The sequence below is a fragment of the Pleuronectes platessa genome, chromosome 11 (assembly GCF_947347685.1).
Source record: "Pleuronectes platessa chromosome 11, fPlePla1.1, whole genome shotgun sequence".
Taxonomy (NCBI): Eukaryota; Metazoa; Chordata; class Actinopteri; order Pleuronectiformes; family Pleuronectidae; genus Pleuronectes; species Pleuronectes platessa.
In genome coordinates, this window is record NC_070636.1 from 13,916,997 (window position 1) to 13,937,481 (window position 20,485).

The 20,485-nt window shown below is 40.6% G+C and overlaps 3 protein-coding genes across 4 annotated transcripts in view; all 3 read left to right on the forward strand.

Moving 5' to 3' along the window:
* Positions 1-4,200, forward strand: part of dlgap2a (discs, large (Drosophila) homolog-associated protein 2a) — a 132,140-nt gene extending 127,940 nt beyond the window's left edge. Inside the window, exons 11-12 of the mRNA XM_053435166.1 lie at positions 3,065-3,233; positions 4,001-4,200. Of these exons, the coding sequence (XP_053291141.1) occupies positions 3,065-3,233; positions 4,001-4,200 (369 nt within the window). The remainder of the gene's footprint in view (positions 1-3,064; positions 3,234-4,000) is intronic.
* A 9,047-nt stretch (positions 4,201-13,247) lies between these two features.
* Positions 13,248-17,280, forward strand: cln8 (CLN8 transmembrane ER and ERGIC protein). Its single transcript, XM_053434219.1, has 3 exons — positions 13,248-13,384; positions 13,747-14,419; positions 14,886-17,280. Exons 2-3 carry the CDS (start codon positions 13,877-13,879, stop codon positions 15,210-15,212), a joined length of 870 nt encoding a protein of 289 aa, XP_053290194.1. The 5' UTR covers positions 13,248-13,384; positions 13,747-13,876; the 3' UTR covers positions 15,213-17,280.
* Positions 17,281-18,024: 744 nt separating this feature from the next.
* The window catches only part of arhgef10 (Rho guanine nucleotide exchange factor (GEF) 10), a 59,693-nt gene continuing 57,232 nt past the window's right edge, over positions 18,025-20,485 (forward strand). For both annotated transcript variants that reach the window (XM_053434957.1, XM_053434958.1), the window contains exon 1: positions 18,025-18,219. The gene's annotated coding sequence lies outside the window, so the exon portion shown is untranslated. The remainder of the gene's footprint in view (positions 18,220-20,485) is intronic.

Genomic DNA, 20,485 nt, shown 5'->3' on the forward strand with positions numbered 1-20,485 from the left:
GCGTGCGTGCGTGCGTGTGTGTTGTGGGGGGGAGGAGAAGAGAGAAAAAGCGATGATTTTAAATAGACCTAAATATCCCAACGGCAGCTGCTCTAAGAAACACATACAGGGTGTGGGATGCTCTGCCTCACATTTTTATTGCACTATTCACCAACTCGTTTTATTGATCGCAGCCAAATGCCCAATATTTCACATTAGGTCGGTGCGGAGTTATGAGGTAGGCCTATAGTGATGCCGTTTTCGCATCAGAAACAGGCTCATTCAGGGGGAGTGGAAATGGCGCGGGGATAGATGCAGCGAAGGAGCCTTTTAAACTGAGTCAAGCCCTCTGCTAGTTCACTAAAAGAGCTTTTTCATTCCAAACAGCTGCAACATTTCCCCACATAACAAACACACGAAGAACAACTTTGTGAAATTAAAGTTCACAAACTGGCAGTTAAAAGACATGTTTAACTGCTTTTCATCACCCGGCTTCTGTCGACCTCTTGGATCAACTTGATATAAAGTTTGCCTCAAACGCTGCTTTAAAAACAGAGTCTGTGTTGAGCTCTTCTCTGGGAGGAGCTCCAGGATTAAGAGAACACAACACTGTCAATAGCCGCAGCTTAAAACTCACTTCTGGATGTTCAGAGCTTTATGACTTCTGAGAACTGTTTGCAAAACATCACAAGTTCGGTGGTCAGACTAAAACTGAATAAGTGCGGAGGCAGAGCTACAGTAATTACTGGGAACAGAAATATGTTCTCATTTCCCCTTATTTCCCCTTAAATGATGGATATTATCATGGGCCTATTTAAAATCTAGTGCTTTTTAATCCTCCATGCAGTCAACAGCCAGGGGCTATAGGCAGTTTGTTCAAATTTCTTAACTTTTTGTATAAACGTTCAGTTGGACTCAAAGGTGAAGTGATTACATTTTGGCAGTCAAAGGTCAAGGTCACAGAGACCTCATGTGCTTGAGAACTTGAAATATCAGAAACACCTAAAAGGAATTTCATCACATCTGGCACAAACATTCACTTGGACTCACACAGGATGAATTGAATTTCGGTGATCAAAGCTCAAAGGTTAACCTCACAAATCGACTTATTTGTCTCATGAAATTGAACATTACTGTTAATGAATGTTACCTTAAGACCTCAGGAAAAATTGACTCACAGATTTACTGATTATCTTTAGGTGGCAAAAGGTCAAGGTCATGGTTGGAATCCACAAAACATGTTTTTTGCCTAATGAACATCATATCTCACGTCTGCCTTCATGAATTTTCTTTACATTTTGACCAGTTGTCAATCGGACTTAAAGGTTCGGTGTGTAGAATTTAGTGACATCTAGTGGTGAAGATGATTCTTGACGCTGATCACCCCTCACCTCACCCTCCCCTTCCAAACATGAAAGAGAACCTGTGGTAACCTTCAGTTGTCATTAAAACTCAAAGGTATGTCCAGTCTGGGCTACTGTAAAAAATCATGGCGGCTACCGTAGAGAGGGCCTGCTCCCGATGTGAATTTAAACTATTTTAATATAAAAGGCTCATTTTAGGATAAAGAAAACAACAATTTGTACAATGAAAACATCACTAGGATTATTTTATAATAAATTTCTGCCAATAGATCCCTTTCACCTAAATCTTAAACACTGGACCTTTAAAAGTGGCATTACGACCATGTTGTAAATCTGTTAGACACTCAGACTGCAGCACCCATCCCAGCCACCAACTCTTAACAGCACAGGGTTTAGAGTATGAGTGTAAGTCTGGGGTTACAGAGTCGTCACGCTCATCACACATGTCGAACATGACAGACACCAATTCTACTGACTCGAGACACATAAATCAGAGAGACTGGAGCACTGAGTCGAGTGGAACACTTGGACAGCTTAATTATACACCATGTGATTACTGCTCTGTTTCTTAGTAACAGTGAAAATCATCATGTACTCCACTCAATTGTCCATCGTTCATGCAGAACGTAAAGTTGTGACATTGGCATTATAACCATTGTTACAGAATCTGTGTGATTCACATCAGAGTTGTATCATAGCTCCGTACCAGCCACAGTGTCTCTTTGTAGATCAACTGAGAATAAGTGAACAAAGCCACATTATACAACTGCACACATTAAACTAATTATAGATTTTACAGCTGTAATATTTGGTGTTGAGATATTAATGTGTGCAGCGCAGAGAAAAATGTAAACCAGAGACTTTGGTTTCTGGATAGACTGTAATTCCTGTTTGGAAAATGGTCACTTTGTGTTTTTGTTTCAGGTCCTAAAGCTACCGTGTGTTTTTCTAATTACATTAATAGCAATATCTTTATATTGGTTAACCAGATGATGCTGATTGTCCCTTTTTGGTTTGGGTTTTTAAAGAATGGAACAAACGTTGACTGAATTAATGGCAGAAAATCTGAAAGGAATGACAAAAAAAGTGGAATTAGACCTGTTACCTCAACCGAAATGGCCAAATGGCACCAATTTCCTTAATGTGCTTGATTTTTTTCATCAAGATCCAAAAAATATTCCCTGGGAAAACAGTGGAAATGTTGAATCTTGCAATGAAAGTGAAAGACTTTGAGGCTTCCTCTCTGACCTTATTCCACGTAAAGTTCCATAGAAATTTGTCCAGTTGTTTTGTGTCATACTGCCTCCAAACAAACAAACAAACCAAGAAACCAAATGGACAGGGGTAAAAATATGAGGTGCTCTTCAATCTGATGTTCATTTCATTTCAGCACTCGAGTAATGAACAGGACCAAACTGACAAAAGCAGTTTATTACTTCTGACCTCATCCGAGAAAACATTGTCGTTACCCTTCATTTCGAGCAAAACCCTCCAACCTTGTGTCTCCTTGCCTATTTTGATGAGTGTGATAGGACCTCTAGTGGATCTAAGGGGAAGTGCAGTACTGACTTAATCCTTATACTCTATGAGCATGTGTTTCTATGCAGGTATTGCTGATTGTGTTTTGTTATTTGGACTGCAAACCCTGACCCATTAATGTCACCACAAACACCGGCACCATCTTTTATTACCGTAACTCCTCTCACCCGTATCTCTTGCAGGACCCCAGTGCCATGCCGCGGCCCACCTCTCAGGACCTGGCCGGCTTCTGGGACCTGCTGCAGCTCTCCGTCGACGACGTCACCATGAAGTTTGACCAGCTGCAGCACATCAAGAACAACAACTGGAGGCCTGGCGACAGCCCGGAGAAGAAGGTGAGGAGCCTCCCCGGCACGGTGAGCCCTCAACCCAGTCAACTTTACAACACATTTCAGTATGGATGTAGCTCCTTCCTCAAAGTGTTAGTCCTCTGTCAGCTGCGTGAGTGTTGAACAGTGATAGTGACCAAAGTAGAGACTGAAATAATTCAATGTCATTTATTAATGTTAGTATTATTTTTATTAAAACTGATTAATGGAGGAAACACTCATTATTTTAAATTTGATTTTTTTTTTTATTTACTTGAGGGAACATTTTTGATCAAGGTGACAGAGGGACATATTATTATTATTATTATCATAATTGTTGTTGTTGTTATTATTATTCATATCAAGCAACTAGTCAAGAAGCTTTCAGCGAAATTAATTACATAATTTTTTTTATTTATTCATGAAGGCTTGTTAAATTAGGAGAAAGCAGGAGTAGGTCTTTTAACACGTGTCTCACTCTAACACATTTGATGAATTCTTTCTTTGGAGATCTACTCTTAAAAATACACATCTAATTAGCAATTTAATGACCTTTGATTTAACAAATTATTATTTTGGATTTAACATTTTATTTTACAAATATTTTTGTATATTTCTATATTCATAACAATTTGGAATTTTCTTTTACTCAAGATTAGATTTTCCCAAAATAAATATTATAAGCCCCCTGGAAGGATTTAAACAATATTTTGCAACCTTCCACACCACAATGATTTGCATACAGTGTCTTAGGAAAAAGTGTACAACCACTACAAAGTTATTATCTGTTCTTCTTCTTAAAGCCACCAGCTCCACTACCAAAGAAGACAGTTCGACAGAGGAGTTTGGTGACAAGGGAGAAATCCTTGGACCTCCCAGACAGGCACCGACAGGAAGCCCGGCGGCGGCTCATGGCGGCCAAGCGGGCGGCCTCCTTCCGGCAGAACTCGGCCTCGGAGCGAGCGGACAGCATCGAGATCTATATTCCCGAGGCTCAGACTAGACTTTGAGAAGATAGGGTCAGGGGCCAACGTGTCTCCCTGCTCCACACGTTTAAACAACTTTAAAACTAGCCTTTTTCTAGACTGCTACTCTCTCTACCCTTCCTTTATCCATCTGTAGCCATCCTCAATATCCATCGCCATCGGTCTGTAGGACGAGCCGAGCCTCCTCTCCCATTGCCAGAGTGTGTGTTAGCAGGAGTAAAAGTCTGACCAGGGTCAGTTGGGTTCCTCCGTGGTTTGCTGGAGATCGCGATGCCCAGCCTACAAGCGCTCTCTCTCATCCAGGATGGGTACATCTGTAGTTTTTCAGCATTTGCAAAGTGCCATTCAAAAAGTGCAGCTTTGAAAACCTACCAGCAACCAGGCCTTTGAGCTAAAATGAGTAAATGAGAGAAATTCTATTTATTTCAAGATGTTCGAAAACGGTCAAAGTTAGTAAACCTTCAGTATTTTTAGATTAAAAGTTAGCTTGTGGCTCTTGTTTCTCTGTACTTTTTTTGAAGTAAATGTTAATTACAAGGTCAATATCACAGAATTGTTGTAAGTTCTAAACTTTGAAAAGTGCCAATGCTTGAAATACCTCAACTATGTGCATGTGGCACTGATCACCCATTCAAGGTTATTCAGGCAGCCCTTATAAGCTCTGAACTGGTCAGTGTTGAAAAATGCAGCTTTCTACCCTATCTGGTTGTACTCAAACATTGTTTCATGGTCTGGATTGGTGGAAGAACGACATCCATCAGCTCATTAACATGCACATTTCTCTCCTAATATATCTCATGCTCCTATTGCCAACTTTAAATAGGGACATTTACTTGAAGCAGAAAACATGCAAGTCTCGTGCCAACACCTGCATCATGTCATTGCAGTAGGAAAATAAACTATGAAGATTTGTGTAACTCCTTAGTTAAAAAATGTGTAGACAAATGCACTTATGCACTTATTACAATTCTCTCTATTTCCAAGGGAAATGTATATACCCAAGTTCACAATAGTACTGTTGTATTTTTTAAATTGTGAGCGGGAAGAATATTCATTGTGTTTATTTTTTCCCCACATATCCGCTGCTTCCCTGCCCTCTCTATTGCTTTGGACAAATCTGGATCTGTCGCAGCTTAATCACACACCCGCAGACACACACACAAAACTGTGTTTTCTTTGAATACACTTCTCTCAGGCCCTTCCAACTAGTGCCCCCAGCCACAGTTCATGAGGAGTGATAGAAAAATACTATCAAAACTTAAACAAAATATCTGCATGTTAGTTTCTTTAATTAAAGAGCTTTGCGATGTGTTCATTTTTTTGAAAAAGTTTGCGTTGCTGAAAGTCCAAAGAAGCAGAGTTTTAACTGTGCTGACTCAATCAAGAAAACACTGAGAAGTAATGAAAAAGAATTGGGGCAAAGGGACTCGAGAGGGATGGAAGAAGCGAGTCCCCAATATCTAAAAATTGCATATCTCCTGTTGAAAGGAAACACAGGAGTTATAAGATATTATTTGCCATCGATTACCATCGTAATGCTGAGATTGGCTTTGGTAAATTTGTAAATTTAACCTTTCGTTATCACAAGTGTTAGATGAAGTGGACATTTCCACATATGCTACAATTGGATGCACAATGTAAACAACTTCATATGAAGAAGAATTTGCCACAAAATATTTAATTACACCTACAACCTGCCTGGTGTAACTGCAACTTAGCTAATTGTACCGACTGACAAGCCAATGCTAGCTTGGTATACGTGACAAGTTCAGATTTAAGCGTGAATATACCTGAAATGTGTTCAATAATATGTTTCTGACTGATGACAGCTTCAATGAGAGCGAGTTGGAAGCGTCATGATTTCATCTATTCTTTAGTTTTTTGCTGCAAAACAGAACACACGACGTTGGTCCTCGTGTCCTTTACCAGGCTTTAAAAAGACTTCTTTTGCGATATATATTGAATTTACCATGCTAGCTACTCTTTCTAGAATCATAAAGGCATATGGAGACAAGTTTTTGCGCTACAACTCGATTTAATAAATGAATGATGAAATGAAATCACCCCATAGATTCTAAAAACTCAGGAGGGACATGTGGGACATTTACGAATCCCTGGTGCAACCCGTATCCTGGTATGTGACACGGTAGTACGGAAAACAACACTTAAGTTGCGGGGCTTGGATAACAATGTCCCCACTTGTCCCAGAGTTTACTCCCAGGTATTGAAAACAAGCTAGTCTTGAGTAGAGGCCAAAACTCTGCGGTTCTTTCTTCCGCATCGCCGAGCTAAAGACTGTAGTCTGTTGGTAAAAACTTTGAATAATCAATCAACTAAATGGTGCTGCTTTTTATTTAATCAATACAGTACTTGACAAACAATCAATGCGACACAGTGTCCTGTTAGCAGATCGATACATCACTTAAAACTCTATTTTTATGACTATTTTTGGTTGATTAATTGTGCCAGTGTGCCTGGCATCATTAAGCGCTGGACCAGGGAGATTCATCATAGAGCATTAACAACAAAAGTACACTTCTGTGAATTGTAGCTCACGCAGAGATACAAATAGTCCCTGTGTCATCAGCACTCTGTTGAAACATATTTTAGATACCATAGCATATAATTTAACTTGTTGTGCTACAGATTGTATTTTTGATAAATACAATCCTAATTTTTTAACCGTATAGGCTCTTTGGTAAATTCAAGAAGACACAAAAGGAAAAAGGCTCTGAATCCTTCAGATGAGTTCAAACCGACTTTTTCAACCATTTTCAGTTGCCCTTGATTCAACTTTGACCAGAATGACAGAAAATCTCTTCAGACGTCAACTTTTCACCACATCAGAATGGAATGTTCACTTTTAATTTATCATCAACTCTTGTAGCAGAACTCAGACGAGACATTTCAGAGAGCTAAGAAATATTTTCAATCGCCAAGTAACCAAATTCATCAGTAGAGTGTTTCTGATATGTCATGCCATTCTTCAATTTAAATACACACACTCATCTATACTTGTGCCCTTTTGTTCATACAGAGGCAGGGACCTTTAACAGCATGACAGCAGGTTTCTGGAAAGCGTCTGGGTGTGTGATGCCAGGCAGTTGGCAGAGCTGCGACGTTCCCCTGCTGTTGCCACAGTGGCAGGCAGACGGGGTAGAGACAGACTCGGCCTGACATATGCTGGCTTAGAGGAGACGAGAGCTCCGCACTGAGCCCCAAACTGCTGGTGTTGTGTGCTGTTGTGTAGCTGCGAGGCTGTTTCTGTGTGACGCGCTGGGCTGGGTATTTTTTCCAGCCTGCCTTTGACTAAGCAAAGCAGCTTATGTAAGATTTCAGGGTCCTTGGTGAGATCAAGCAAACAGCCTCCGAGGCCCTTCAAAGCTTATGTTGATAGATGTTTTGCTGAATAGTGGCCCACACTGTAAAACTTAAGTATCAGCACTGTACAAAATTCAATCGCTGCGGAGCTAGTTTCACTGAGGGCTGTCATCGACACATCAGAGCCGTTTTCTCTCATATGCAAATCGATCGGGGCTGTGGAAAAAAAACAGAACTGTATCCACCGCCCTGGTTCGGCGTTAAAGCATTTCTCCCGCTTCTCCTGGAAGCTTTCTCTGCTCATAGCTGCGATGAGACCATTTTTCTAGTTAGACCGTGGCTGAACCGTTTTAAATAGCAAAATGAGATCAGTGCCAGAAGTCAGAGGGGCTGAGGAAAATGTTGAAAGGATTTGTGAAATAGAGACACACGCTTTCGTAAATTTGCAGCTATACAGTCAGAAGAAAGGCAGATATCATATATTTAGTTTCAGATCAATTTCCTTTCCAGGAATAAAAACTATCTTGGTACCTTGAAACACTCTCAGAGCCGTTTCCTTAGCTGTGAACTACATCTTTCTGATGTAATGATTATAAGTCAGAAGAAGTGTTTTTTACCCTTTTACTCTCTTTTGTCCAAACAGGTAACACTTTTAGGGTGACAGCTGTAATGGCCTCCGGTTGACAAAGTGATTTTGTATTTTCTTGCAGTGTGGCTGTATTTTTCCTTATCTTTATTCCAGAGTGTTGTTTTTGGTTTGAGAGCAGGATTTATTGATTTCACGTTCAGGTTTTGTAATGCTCTCACTCAAAGCCCTGCGCTCACACTCAATTATACGCTGCTTGTGCTTAGATTTATTTGTTCAATCCCCATCCAGTAGATTGCCAGGTGTCACTTTTGCTGTTGGTACTGTTCCTATAAAATACAGGGTGGAGAGAAACAGGGCACCATATATTTTTAGTTTTATAGCTGCTAGCTACAGTTTTCCCATAATGGAAATATCTTGAGATTCTTGATTTCGCTGCTCCATGTTGACCAGAGATCTACTGGACTCCTGCTCCGTGACGGTGTCATGAAGGTTCTTCTTCAAACCCACACACAGAATGCCAGCCTAAGCCGTGGAGGGCGCGAGTGCATAAACCCGGTAAAAGTAACCACCCTTACAGGACTCTCAAAGACAATAAGCTAACACACCCTCATTTATGATGGGACAATTTGGCTTTTCATCACTACATCTGCCTTTCTATTGAATGGGGACTTTAGACATCCTTGTTGCAGAAAAATGCAGAAGTAAAAAAATCCAAGCTCCGAGAGCAGACGTGCATGGAGGCAGTGTGAGCACGAGAAGTAGAGTTGAACCTGGAGTGCAGGAAATCTAAGCACAAGCAGTGTATATTTGAGTGAAAGCACTAAACAATCTGAGCATGAAGTCCTGTTTTCAAACTGAAAAACCAAGTTCTTGTGAAGATGGGAAGAAGAAAAAAAGCATATGGCTGTTTATACATTTGGTCGTTGTACACGTGTGTGGTGTGTATGGTGCTGTGAGCACAGGAGGATTCCTCACATGGCAGAAAGAAGCTGTAGTAATTTTTTAGATTAAAGATCATGGTACTCAAACGTGTCACCTCCCGAAGACCCAGAGGGCAGAAAATGCCATCAATGTCACATTTAATATAATGAGGGCAAAAAATAACTACAAGTGCCATCTTTATCCAGCATACTGTAAAATCATGACTCCACACACGCCGCATAGCCATCAGTTTTGTGTAAGAGGACCATTCCAACCATCTCCCTCTGTATTTCTATAATTTCAACCCATATCTTGACATTCTGTGGCCTCTCTTCCAGTATGTGACTGTCTGTCCACTTCTGACTCTTGAATCCATGATGTGAAACGTTTCAAGGGGACTATTTTTCATGCCGTGGAAAAAGCGTTAGACTCACTCAGAGATATTAGCCTGATATACAAGACTTCCTTGAACCTGGAATGTGAGACAACTCTATAATTACGAGATAAAAAGGAATAAAATGTAGTTGTTTAGCTAAAACTATTTTCATCTCTTGTATATCATATCTATAGTGAAGATGAATATAATTCCAAATATTCATTATTTGTAAAGAAATATATATATAGATATATAAATATATAATATATGCTTCATTGAAAACATGACTATTTTCTGCTCTTGTTCATGTTTTGTTTTCATTTTTACTTTGTTATGGTTATTTTCTAAGCTGATATGATGGCATGCGAAATACTGATTCTGAATGTAGGCTTCTGTTTTTGTCAGAGACGACCACACTGCCCCACTGATGTACATTTGCTATGTATTTATTTCAGTCGACCACATATGCATCTCTCAGTGTGTGTTTTTTCAGTGCGAGTTACTGTACCACAGGGTTACTTTTGTATTATTTGAGACGTTTGCAACAACATATGCATCTCCCTCCATTCTTTCCTAGCTGAGCTATTGAAAGACTTTTGAGTAGTTTGATCATTGCTGAGGTCATCACATGTAAATAATTCAGCGATTAAATTTTTGGAGAAACAGTTTGGAAACGTTTGTCTGTGTCGTTCCTTTGAAAAAACCTCAAACCCCTTCAAGATTTAATTTCACATTGTCAGACTCAACAGCTATTTATTGCCTCAGCTAATAACAATATTCACATTGGTATTAGCTCACAGGAGGAGCTCAATGAGTTAATCATATTGTTCTTGACATTCCATGTATTTTCTATCTGCTCAACAAATTAACAGGGAGATATAGATTAAGGGGAGCCTTTGCAGTATCAGAGAAATGAAAATTACTTCTGACTTCTCTTGGTTAGGTGAGGCAGGAAGATCACCAGCGACTTGGCAGTTACCTCTATCAGCCATAACATGAACGCAGATAATTGGTATTTCTTGACTTAGTCGAGCCATGAAGCCTCAGCAGATGACAGGGTTTACTGCTGATTGGGATAGAATATACTTTAATTTCATATGTGCGAGAGTCAACTCACCTATATGTGCCTAATTCATTAAACATGTATCCCCCAGGGTCCTTGAGGGGTTTCCATGGAGGTCCCTGGCAAAAAGGGAAATCATTTACTTACTTACAACTGGTAATGTTGTAAGTAAGTAAATGCTATGAATAGACTGTTAGTTTGGCCTGCGGTAATGCTGTTTGCAGCTTTCTTTCTGAATCTGCAAAAGTGACCTGCAATACCTCCTCTGCTACACAAAGAGCTGGTCACCTGTTCATTCTGTGAAGTTTGGTAGCTCGGCTCAGTATGAAGAACTCCAAGTTTATTAATAACGAACGTATCACGTGTCCAAGATATTTCACACTGCACCCTTAACAATACACATAACAAGTTTGAAGCTGAAAAATTGAACAGTTCTCGAGAAAGGTGAGGCAGACAGAATGTATGACTATTTTGGTCTTGAATTGTAATGCACTTCCTGCAATAAAACATCTAAAAGCATCAAAATCTTGTAAAATTGGGGACCGTGGTCTAATTTGTGTCACTTTTGGGGTCCCTGACATGCAAACCTTTTGAGAGCCTGTGTCATATCCAACATGATCTGTTCAACTTGCAACACTGCTGCAGACAGTGAAATGGTGTTTTGTGAAAAGTATGCTATGCAGTTTTGTTACATAGTTTTCACACATCCCGGTGTGAGGGTAATCTGATTCAGGCCCATGACAAGACTATAGCAGGGGTCCTGTGCCAGACCCATGATTCCACTGTCAGCTTTGTCATATTTGGTTTACTTGTCAAATAAAATTGTCGTATATTGGATTTAAATTCAGATTCCTTTTCTAAAATGTGGATACTTGATGCTTTCAACATTTCTGCAGGAAGTCGGGGATCTGACCATACATCAGGACTCGAACTTCAACTTTAAAAATCCAAACTTTCCATGAAATTCATCTCACAGGCGCTGCAGACGTGTCTTCAGTTGTTCTGATTTTGTTTTTTGCAGAACTCTGCCTCATTGAAAGGACACTTTTTGTTGAAACTTTTTTGTCTCTACATCTTGGGTCACCATGGCAACCTTATGCTTTGATTTGAATTTGAATCTGAATTTGATTGGCTGTGAAGGCCGCTGTTGCTTTTTTACTTTGTCTTAAATACTAAAGTTAAAGACCAGGGTTAATCTTCCCAATGTTAAAAAGATCACATCGTTTGGTAGAATAAGATGTGACATGTGAAAATATCCTGGTGCTACAGGTGTTTTTTCCACAATGCCTCGCTCTGCCTGGCCTCGGCGACCTAACGCTACTAAGCATTACGTTAACACGTATCACTCACTAAGATAGGCAGCACAAAACACAAAACAAGCCAGCAACAATATTCCCCCATTTGTCAAAAAAACAACAGAACACAGCACATTATCAACATGTAACAGCAGCAGCTTCATATTATACAGTGGTTTCATTTCAAACTTAAATATTTAGCCTAAATTGTATTGGTTAGCATGCTGGGTAAATACTGAGAGAGAGTGAGACATGACTTACCTCAGTCAAGGTCAGAGAGCAATAGCAACTGTCTTAAACTTTAACAGTATTTAAGGCAATCAACATCCAATCAGAGGTCTCCTATCAAAATTGTCATCCGGTTGTCACAGCAACAATGGAGGTATTGAGAGAGTGTCCCTGTCAATCAAAATCATCTTCTATTTCAAATCTTAGCATCTGGTTGCTATGATGATAGAACCACCTACTGATGAGGATGTTTTGCGATCATTCAAATCTAGTAAATACTTTTTTTCTTACTAAGATTTTTTGATGGATAGAGGGATTGTTTTTTCCTCAAAGGAGCTACACACCCCATGTAGGCAGATTAAACCTCCTCTATCTCTGAAGTTAGACCAGGCTTTGAATTCCCAAACACTGTGTGCTAATGAGAATGATAAAGGTGTAAGTTTCGCAGCAAAAGTTGTCTGACTGTAAACACTGCAATTTTCAAACCCCCAAAATTGTTAATATATGCAACAATTTGCCCTGTCTCACATATATGAGGTGATGTTGTCATCTGCTGGAGAAAGAAAGAATTGCATGCTTTTTACAAATAATAATAATAATGGGATCTGCACCACTTATAAATATCAGCCCCTCTCTATGTATTTTTTTTTTGCTCGATTTATTGGGTGAAATACATTTCTTATAGATCATAACTGAGATCAAATCACATTTTCTGTCATTTCATTTCTTAATACAGAGTATTCATAAGAGCCATAGAGTGTGTGCAATTCCTGTGTGTTTATTTGAGCTTTTATTGCTGGTAACGTTAACTTCTTTTATATTCCGGTATTAAATTACTTGCTCATTGAACCTCTAGCTCTAAAAGTCCGCAGCACACATCACCAACCACAGCATAAGCATGAATCTGTGGAGGAATTCATGATAAGCTGGTAAATATATATATTTACCTATGTCTATGATAGATTGATAGATAGAAAGATAGATAGATAGATAGATAGATACTTTATTGATCCTGAGGGACATGTGAGGATATTAATCAGCATCAAAGGTTTTGATAAAATAATATTGTATGTAATACAGAGATTTATTTTAACTTTTAATAATCATGTTATTCAAAATGTAGCAAAAATTGATTTAGATATCATTCCTGCACTCAGTCTGTTCCTGAAATACTGGATTGAAATGATAATTAAAGGGACAGTCGACAACCAATAGGATTCTGAGTCCTTTTAGTGTGGACCAATGGGAGTTCCGGGAAGGAGTGACTTCCGGTTCGGAGGTCACATGACCAAATTGAAGTCGTATGATTTGAGTTTTTGTTGTGAGGCTGTTTGTGTCTTCGTCTCTCTGCTCGGACGAGTTCAGGGGAATCGTCTCTGCGCAGAATGAACCTCACAGAAGCTCGCTAGTGTTCGGTGAGTGAACATCGCTTCTTCTGACTCCCTGGTGTTTTCTGTAGCTTCGGTCAGCTTCACGCTCGTGTGTGTTGTTTGTACTAATGTGCTGACAACTCAGTGAACTTTACCTGAACTTACTTGACTCCTGTTATTATATGATACAAGTTTGTCTCATTACTTGTAATTGTTGTAGATTGGCTGGTTTTGATAGTACAAATGAAGCTACCGCAAAAAGTGTGTGTTCGTTGATGCTACGCAGCTGTGAAAGGGGTTGTTCTTAAATCAGAGTTAACCATGTAGCACAGCTAAGCTAGTTTTTTTGCTGTCATAGTGTTGTGTTCTATTCATGTTCAATGTATGATGTGTTGTGTCATCCTCAGTTGTTCTGCACGTGACCCGCACGCCATGCACGTGCCACGCTCTGCTCACAGACCCACCCGCAGCTGAGCCCCCCCACCCCACTAAATTCAACTTAGAGCTCCAGTGTCCCCCCTCCCCACCATCACCATCATGGATCCAGACCCGCAGCCCAGCCCTCTGCTCTCCCAGCCCAGTGCGGAGTACTTCCAATGGGACCTTCGCCTCCAGCTCATCGGCCTGGGATTCAGCTTCTATGCAGCAGTCTTCCTCCTCTCTCACCTCATGTCCCTGGCTCTGTCCCACACCTACAATTCGCTCCCCGCCAAGGAGAAGGTCTTCTGGAACCTGGCAGCCACCCGGGCGGCGTTCGGCATCCAGAGCACCGTGGCCGGTCTCCGGGCGCTGACTGAGCACTCCAATTTGACCAGAGACAAAGTGAGAGGACAGGAGGACTGGTCGTGGTTTAACGTCCTCACAGCCACGGGGTTCTTCATGTTTGAGAATTTTGCACTACACGCCTCCAGTGTGGCATTCAGGTCATTCGACCTCCCACTGGCGACACACCATTTCTTCGCCCTGTCAGGGTATGCGGGGGCGGTGGTGTGGGACTCCCTTGGCCACTACCTGCCGATGGTTACGCTGCTGCTGGAGATAAGCACGCCGTTCACCTGTATATCCTGGATGTTACTGAAGGTAGGGGCCTTAAATCACATTGTCATGAGTTAAAGCACTCTTCCTCACTTTGCTCTATCGTCACGATTCTGAGAAATTGCCTTGACCTATTCTTTCTATTACAAGCGCAGCTACCATACCAGCATCTTAGGGCTGTAGTTGCAGCTGATACTATTAATTTATCATCTTTGCCTTATTGATTTTAGTCAACTACCCTATAAATTACAAGATACTTCATCAGGTTTCACTCCCTCTTCCTGTGCACCTCATGACCGTTCCTGTCAGAAATAGACTTTGGCCTCCCTCAATAGAGGAAGTTTAAATCACAGAAGAACTGAATCAGTATTTAAACCTTTAGAATTTCTCCTGAAACTTTTGACCCTAAACACATAAGCCACACAGATGCAAAGTACATAAAAAATGTTACGTTATAAAAAATAGTTGTGGACAATGTGATGAACTTTTTGGGTTTCTTTCACCTAAACAGGCCGGCTGGGCAAGCACCCTGATCTGGAGAGCTAACCAGTGGGTGATGATCCACATGTTCCACTGTCGCATGGTGCTCACCTACCACCTCTGGTGGGTAACCTTCACCCACTTGGGGGAGATGATCACCCACGTGGCCCTGCCCCAGCTCCTGCTTTTCTTCACTGGACTTGCTCTGCTTACGCTCATCATCAACCCCATCTGGACGCACAAGAAGACCATGCAGCTGCTCAAGCCTGTGGACTGGAACTTTGAAAACAAGCCAGATACCTTAAACAGGGATGCGGACGGCCAGTCTGGGGTTTCCATCAAACCTCATGCCAGCTGAAGGCAACTGAGGAGGTCCTTTCTTATCTGACCGATGCCATGTTTGCTTTTACTTGTTATTCTTTTATGACGGGTGTTTGAAGTTACTTTTAACATGAGGATAGTAAAATGGATATTTTCAAGGCTCATTATTTTTAAAACAACACAATCTAGTTCATACAACGGCTTTGAAATCATTGCGGATCTTGAGTGTAGCCGAGAGCAATTCTTACATTGTGTTGCTTTTGTCTCTCCTCTGAAACCCACCTAGATAAACATTGCCTCCCATCAGGTTTTACTTTCTGACAGTTTTCATGTAGGTTTTAGTTTTTTTATAATCTTAAGAAAAGACAATTTTTTTTTACATCTGGTTTGCTCTTCAAAGGTATGTGTGGTTGTGCAAGGCAGTGGAATGGGTCCCTGCTTGAATGTGTCACCTTCAAACACCGGATTGTTAAAGATCCATTCTACCATTTTAAGAAAAGTTTATTCACAGGAGGGCAAATAAGCAAGATAGCAAATCTAGCATAAAAAATTGAATCCTGTTTACTCTAAAGAAAAATCCACCCACAGAGTTAACTGATTTGACTTATTGTGCAAAAGAAATGTTAGTGTTGTCAGACCGTTTGAAGCTACTGTACACTTACAGTTTTTTGCGATTTACATCCTGTCGTGTTCGAGGAGGTGTTCCACTGTTAATCTCTGTGCAGACACAGCTGCTTCTGGTTAGCTGCTGTTTATAGTTAAGTCCTGTTAGGCTGTCAGTGAAAGACGACCAGTAGTAACACGTCGTCAGCTCGGGGGAGACATGACATGAGAGTAGAGGTTATGCTCCTTCAAAGTAGTCATCAAACGACTCTGCCATAAAGTCACGTCAAGAATGTGGTCTTTGTCTTCCGGGGCTTTTACAACGGATATTCAGCTCTTATTGGGCAGCGTAGGAAAGAAAATTGAATTATGCTTAAAGCATTAGGTTCTGAAGGTTATTCATTAGCGCTAGTGAATACTAAATGAATAATGGCATGAGTCCAATCCTGATTCTCATTCAGAGTGAACTATTTATCGTGGCCATGATAGAAGGTGCCTTTAATGAATCTTCTTTACGGTTGGAAAAAAAATTGGGGCCTGTTCCCTCCACAAAGGCTCTTTTGTTCAGAATGGAGATGTAATGTGACAAAATGGAAGCAGTATTGATGCAGAATAACCATGAAAGCATGCTGGTTCCTGGTTTCACACTGATAATAATTTGAATTAGAAATGTTTGGATATAGTTTATGCTTATTCCAACTCAACCCGCATCAATATTTCAATACGTGTTTTTGTTTTTCTGCACAATGTCATCATTGTTCTTGGCCTTAAGTGTTTGATGTGTATGTCACAGAAAATTAGCATTTAAATGTCAAACTTTCAGATCTTTCTACCATCTGTCACATTTCTCAGTGCATTGCCTGTATCTGTATTGTTACTGTACCTCATAACTAATTATGTTAATAAGGACTCATGTATTTTACACTGTTGGTGACTGAATTGAGCTCAATTCAACAAGCTCAATTAGTAGCATTTTTGGAAATAGTGTCATCAGATCCGTTATACACATGTGAAGTAATCATGTGATCTCTTACCTTATGTGTGAGCCTAAAAATGACCAACAGCATATATTCTATTTACACTCTGCATTTTCATTTGTTTTTATGAGAGCTTAGTTACAGTGTACTGTATTATAATGGGATGGGTGGGTGGTGGTATAAGCTCCATAGCATTCAACATCCTGTTTGTGTTTTAGTCTGAGTTGCACACTGTCTACTCTCAAACAGAATTGTTTCCATAGGTTTTGGTCATACTTGAATGTTTCATGGTGGTGCATCTGCCTGTAGGTGGCAGCATGACAGAAAATATGCATCCTAGGTTTTGGTTTGACCACACATGAGTTTGACACACTTTTTTTCCACTTCAGGGTTTATTGACTCCAAATCATACAGTGGTTTTAACGGGCTTGTTTTAAAAGTTGTCTTATTAAAGTAAACTGTTGAAGATGAGTTATTTTCCTTTTTTTGGTAACATTCAATAAAACCAAGTAATATGAGAAAAAATGAATTTAAGTGTATTTTTCCCCAAAGAAATCCTTTTGGAATTTTGAAGTATGTAGGTGTAAATTGCACATACACACATGTAGGTTTGAGAGCTGTCCTCATTAGGACTTTGACTTGACATCCATTCATTGGGGACAGCCTAACCAAAACCTTTCCTTAACCTATCCACAATTCACATCTTACCATTAACCTTAATCTTAGTTAAAGGTAAGATAAGAGCTGAACCATAACCTTAACCACAGTTACTACTTTCCTTAACCATGTTGCATGACAAGGTAGAGATTTAACACAAATATGAAGACGCAAACCCTGTCCACGTGAAATATAGGCTACTATATATATACATATATATATGTATATATACACACTATTGTCCCGATGGAGCTTCAGAATACAGCAGTGAAAAGCCTGCACAGCTCCAGTGCGAAATCAGTGCAAACCAGTCGACCCATTATTTCAAGTAAAGGATTTACACCTCTGTCGCTTACTCGTTTTTTCTCACACACACACACTAACACACTCACACACACACTCACTTCCACTACACCTGAACACAACATCAGTCTCCGGACAGCTGTTTTCGAAGGGGGTTGGGGGGTAGGGGGGGGGGGCACCTCACAAGTCACGTGAGCACCGAGGAACTCCTCCGGTCCGGGTCCCGTCGGAGAGTTGACTGATGCCCGGGACCGCCAATCAGAGCTTCCCTGGGTGCACCCTTCGGCCAATCAGCTGCCAGGAGGAGGTGTAGTTTTCATGGATGGAGTCAGCTCGGTTCGAAGGCAGAGAAGTTAGCAGAAGGACAGCGGAGGACAACTGGATGTTTGGATGTAGTTTGTATTCGCAGAGTCGTGTCACGGTCAGGAATGCGTCAGGTCTGACATTCACACGGTTTTACAGGAAGGATTACGAGCATTCGTTTGTGGAAAAAGTCATTAAATGGTGAGTTGAGGACTTTTCTTTTTAAGTTTCTGAGAAAGTTGGAAACATCCTACAACTTTTCGGCTAGCTGTTTGCTCTCAATTCAAACAGGAGCCATTAGCCGGCTAACTCATTGATGAAAAGGAACTTGGACGTGTTGTGTGTTGTGTGTGAAACGTGTGACCTGCGTGTAGTTGATGTGGAGAGCAGTGTGTTGGGACATGGCTATAACGTGGCGCCTCAGCCTCACTGTCAGGTTGCCAACGAGCTGGACTACCTGCCACAACACAGACAGCCACTGCTTTTATTAAACCATGCTTTTATTTTGGTGAACACAGAATTAAACTGTATGGAGTTAAAATGTAACAGTTCAACCTCGCCTGTGTTGAAGAATGAAAAGGATACTTACACGTTTTCTCAGGGGTTGATTCTGTCATTAACATCATGATAGTCAGGGCTGGGAGATATGGGCAAATATTATATCAAGATCAATACTTTCACATCAATCGATATCGATAGTTCATAATAAATATCACATTAATATATCTAAGTTAAAGTGAATTTTGTGGTTCTGAACTCTTCTTCATGAGCAAAGTAAAAACACTTGATACACAGCAAAACATTGAACAAATCTGATCATGTTTGCACTGTACATAAGCAATGTGATGATAAAAGTTTGGCTTTTGTTATTGCTATGGATGAAAATTATAACAACCTCATACTTCCATGAACCCACTGTCCCTCTTCAAGGATGCCTATGCAGGTGTTATATGGCCTTTTGCCTTTTATAACAGGGATTCAAAAGCATTTCAAGTCTGTCATCTTGACCATAACCACAACTTCATTCATATGGAAAACATATTCATGAAAAAGTCTAAGAATTTCAGCTGCTCTACACTTGCATGAACTCATTTATGGGTGAGGAAGTGCTTCTGAGCTCCAATCTACAAATTCAAGTAGTCATGCATAGCATTCCTCAGTGAAAAGGCCGCACAGCTCCAGTCAACTGGAAGATCAGTGCAAACAGGTAGTAAAACCTTAATTTAACTCGAAAGGCTCTCAGTAGAGTCCAAGGCCCAGAAGTCCTCTTATGAATCCACTTTAATTCACTCAATCAATAGATTTGTATTTGTAGTGTAAAAACATTCATGGAGCCGCTCCTTGATCCAGACCTGCACCAAAGTTTTCATCAGTTCTCCCCTGACCTATACCACATCCTTCCACTAGGTTTTGTGGTAATTTGCCATGTAGATTTTGTGTAATCTAGCTTGCAAACATGCAAACCACCCAACAAACAAAGAGACAGAGGTGAAAACATAACCTCCAAGGCAGAGGTAATTAAACAATTTACCTTAGTAGATGCCTCTTTGCACAAAAACACCAAAGCACCTCCAAAGAGTTTAAAAGCTTAGCTATGTAGGTTTGAATACAAAGAGTAGTTTGGTCTTCATTTGTATTCTCTGCTGTCACACACACATGTATGTACACAAAGTCTCCACTGGTCATTTGTTAAGCAAATAACCACAGTGGCCTGTCTGCAAATACAGATGCTTAATACCCGGAGCTGCTGTAACAACACCTGAGGGAAGCTGTCAGTGGAGCACAGATCAGATTTTCCTTCCTGAAAATCCCACAGCTTCCCAATGAAAGCACGCAGGTGAGACATGTAGACACTGGGCTCTTTATGTGCGACTTGTTCTCCTCATCAAACCACAGCTGCTTTGACTGAGAATGCTCTCGGGAACCTCTGGGGGGGAAAAGTGTTTTGGTGAAAGGCATGTTCACTTTTAATGATAACGTGTAGATGCTTCAAGGGACAGTGTTTAAACATTCTATCAACCCTTTTGTCATCAGCACAAAAGACTTGGTATAGCCTGAAACTGCAGTATCCTTTGTCAATGTCATAGTAGACACAGATGTACAGTCGTTTAGTGGAGAAACCTAATAATTTCTAAAGTAATTGCAACAAATCAGTAATACCACTTTTTTTCCAGTTGCGGCTCATGGAAATGCCCTTTGTTTACCGTGACTAAGCTGCCTGAGTACACAGTGGCTGAGCTGAGGAGCATACCATTCATTTTTAGAGACCCAGTTATGGAGTCACCGTCCATCCACTATCCCACCGGCCATCCGCTGAGATAAGCCGTGGATCAGCAACACAATTCTGCAACAGCTGGGAAAGAAGGCCACTGCTCTTCTGCAGGTGGATGTGAGAAATTGCTCACATACCACACACTTGTTTCGCAGCTGGGAACGCGTGTTGGATACATTTCCAGCTGTAATTGAA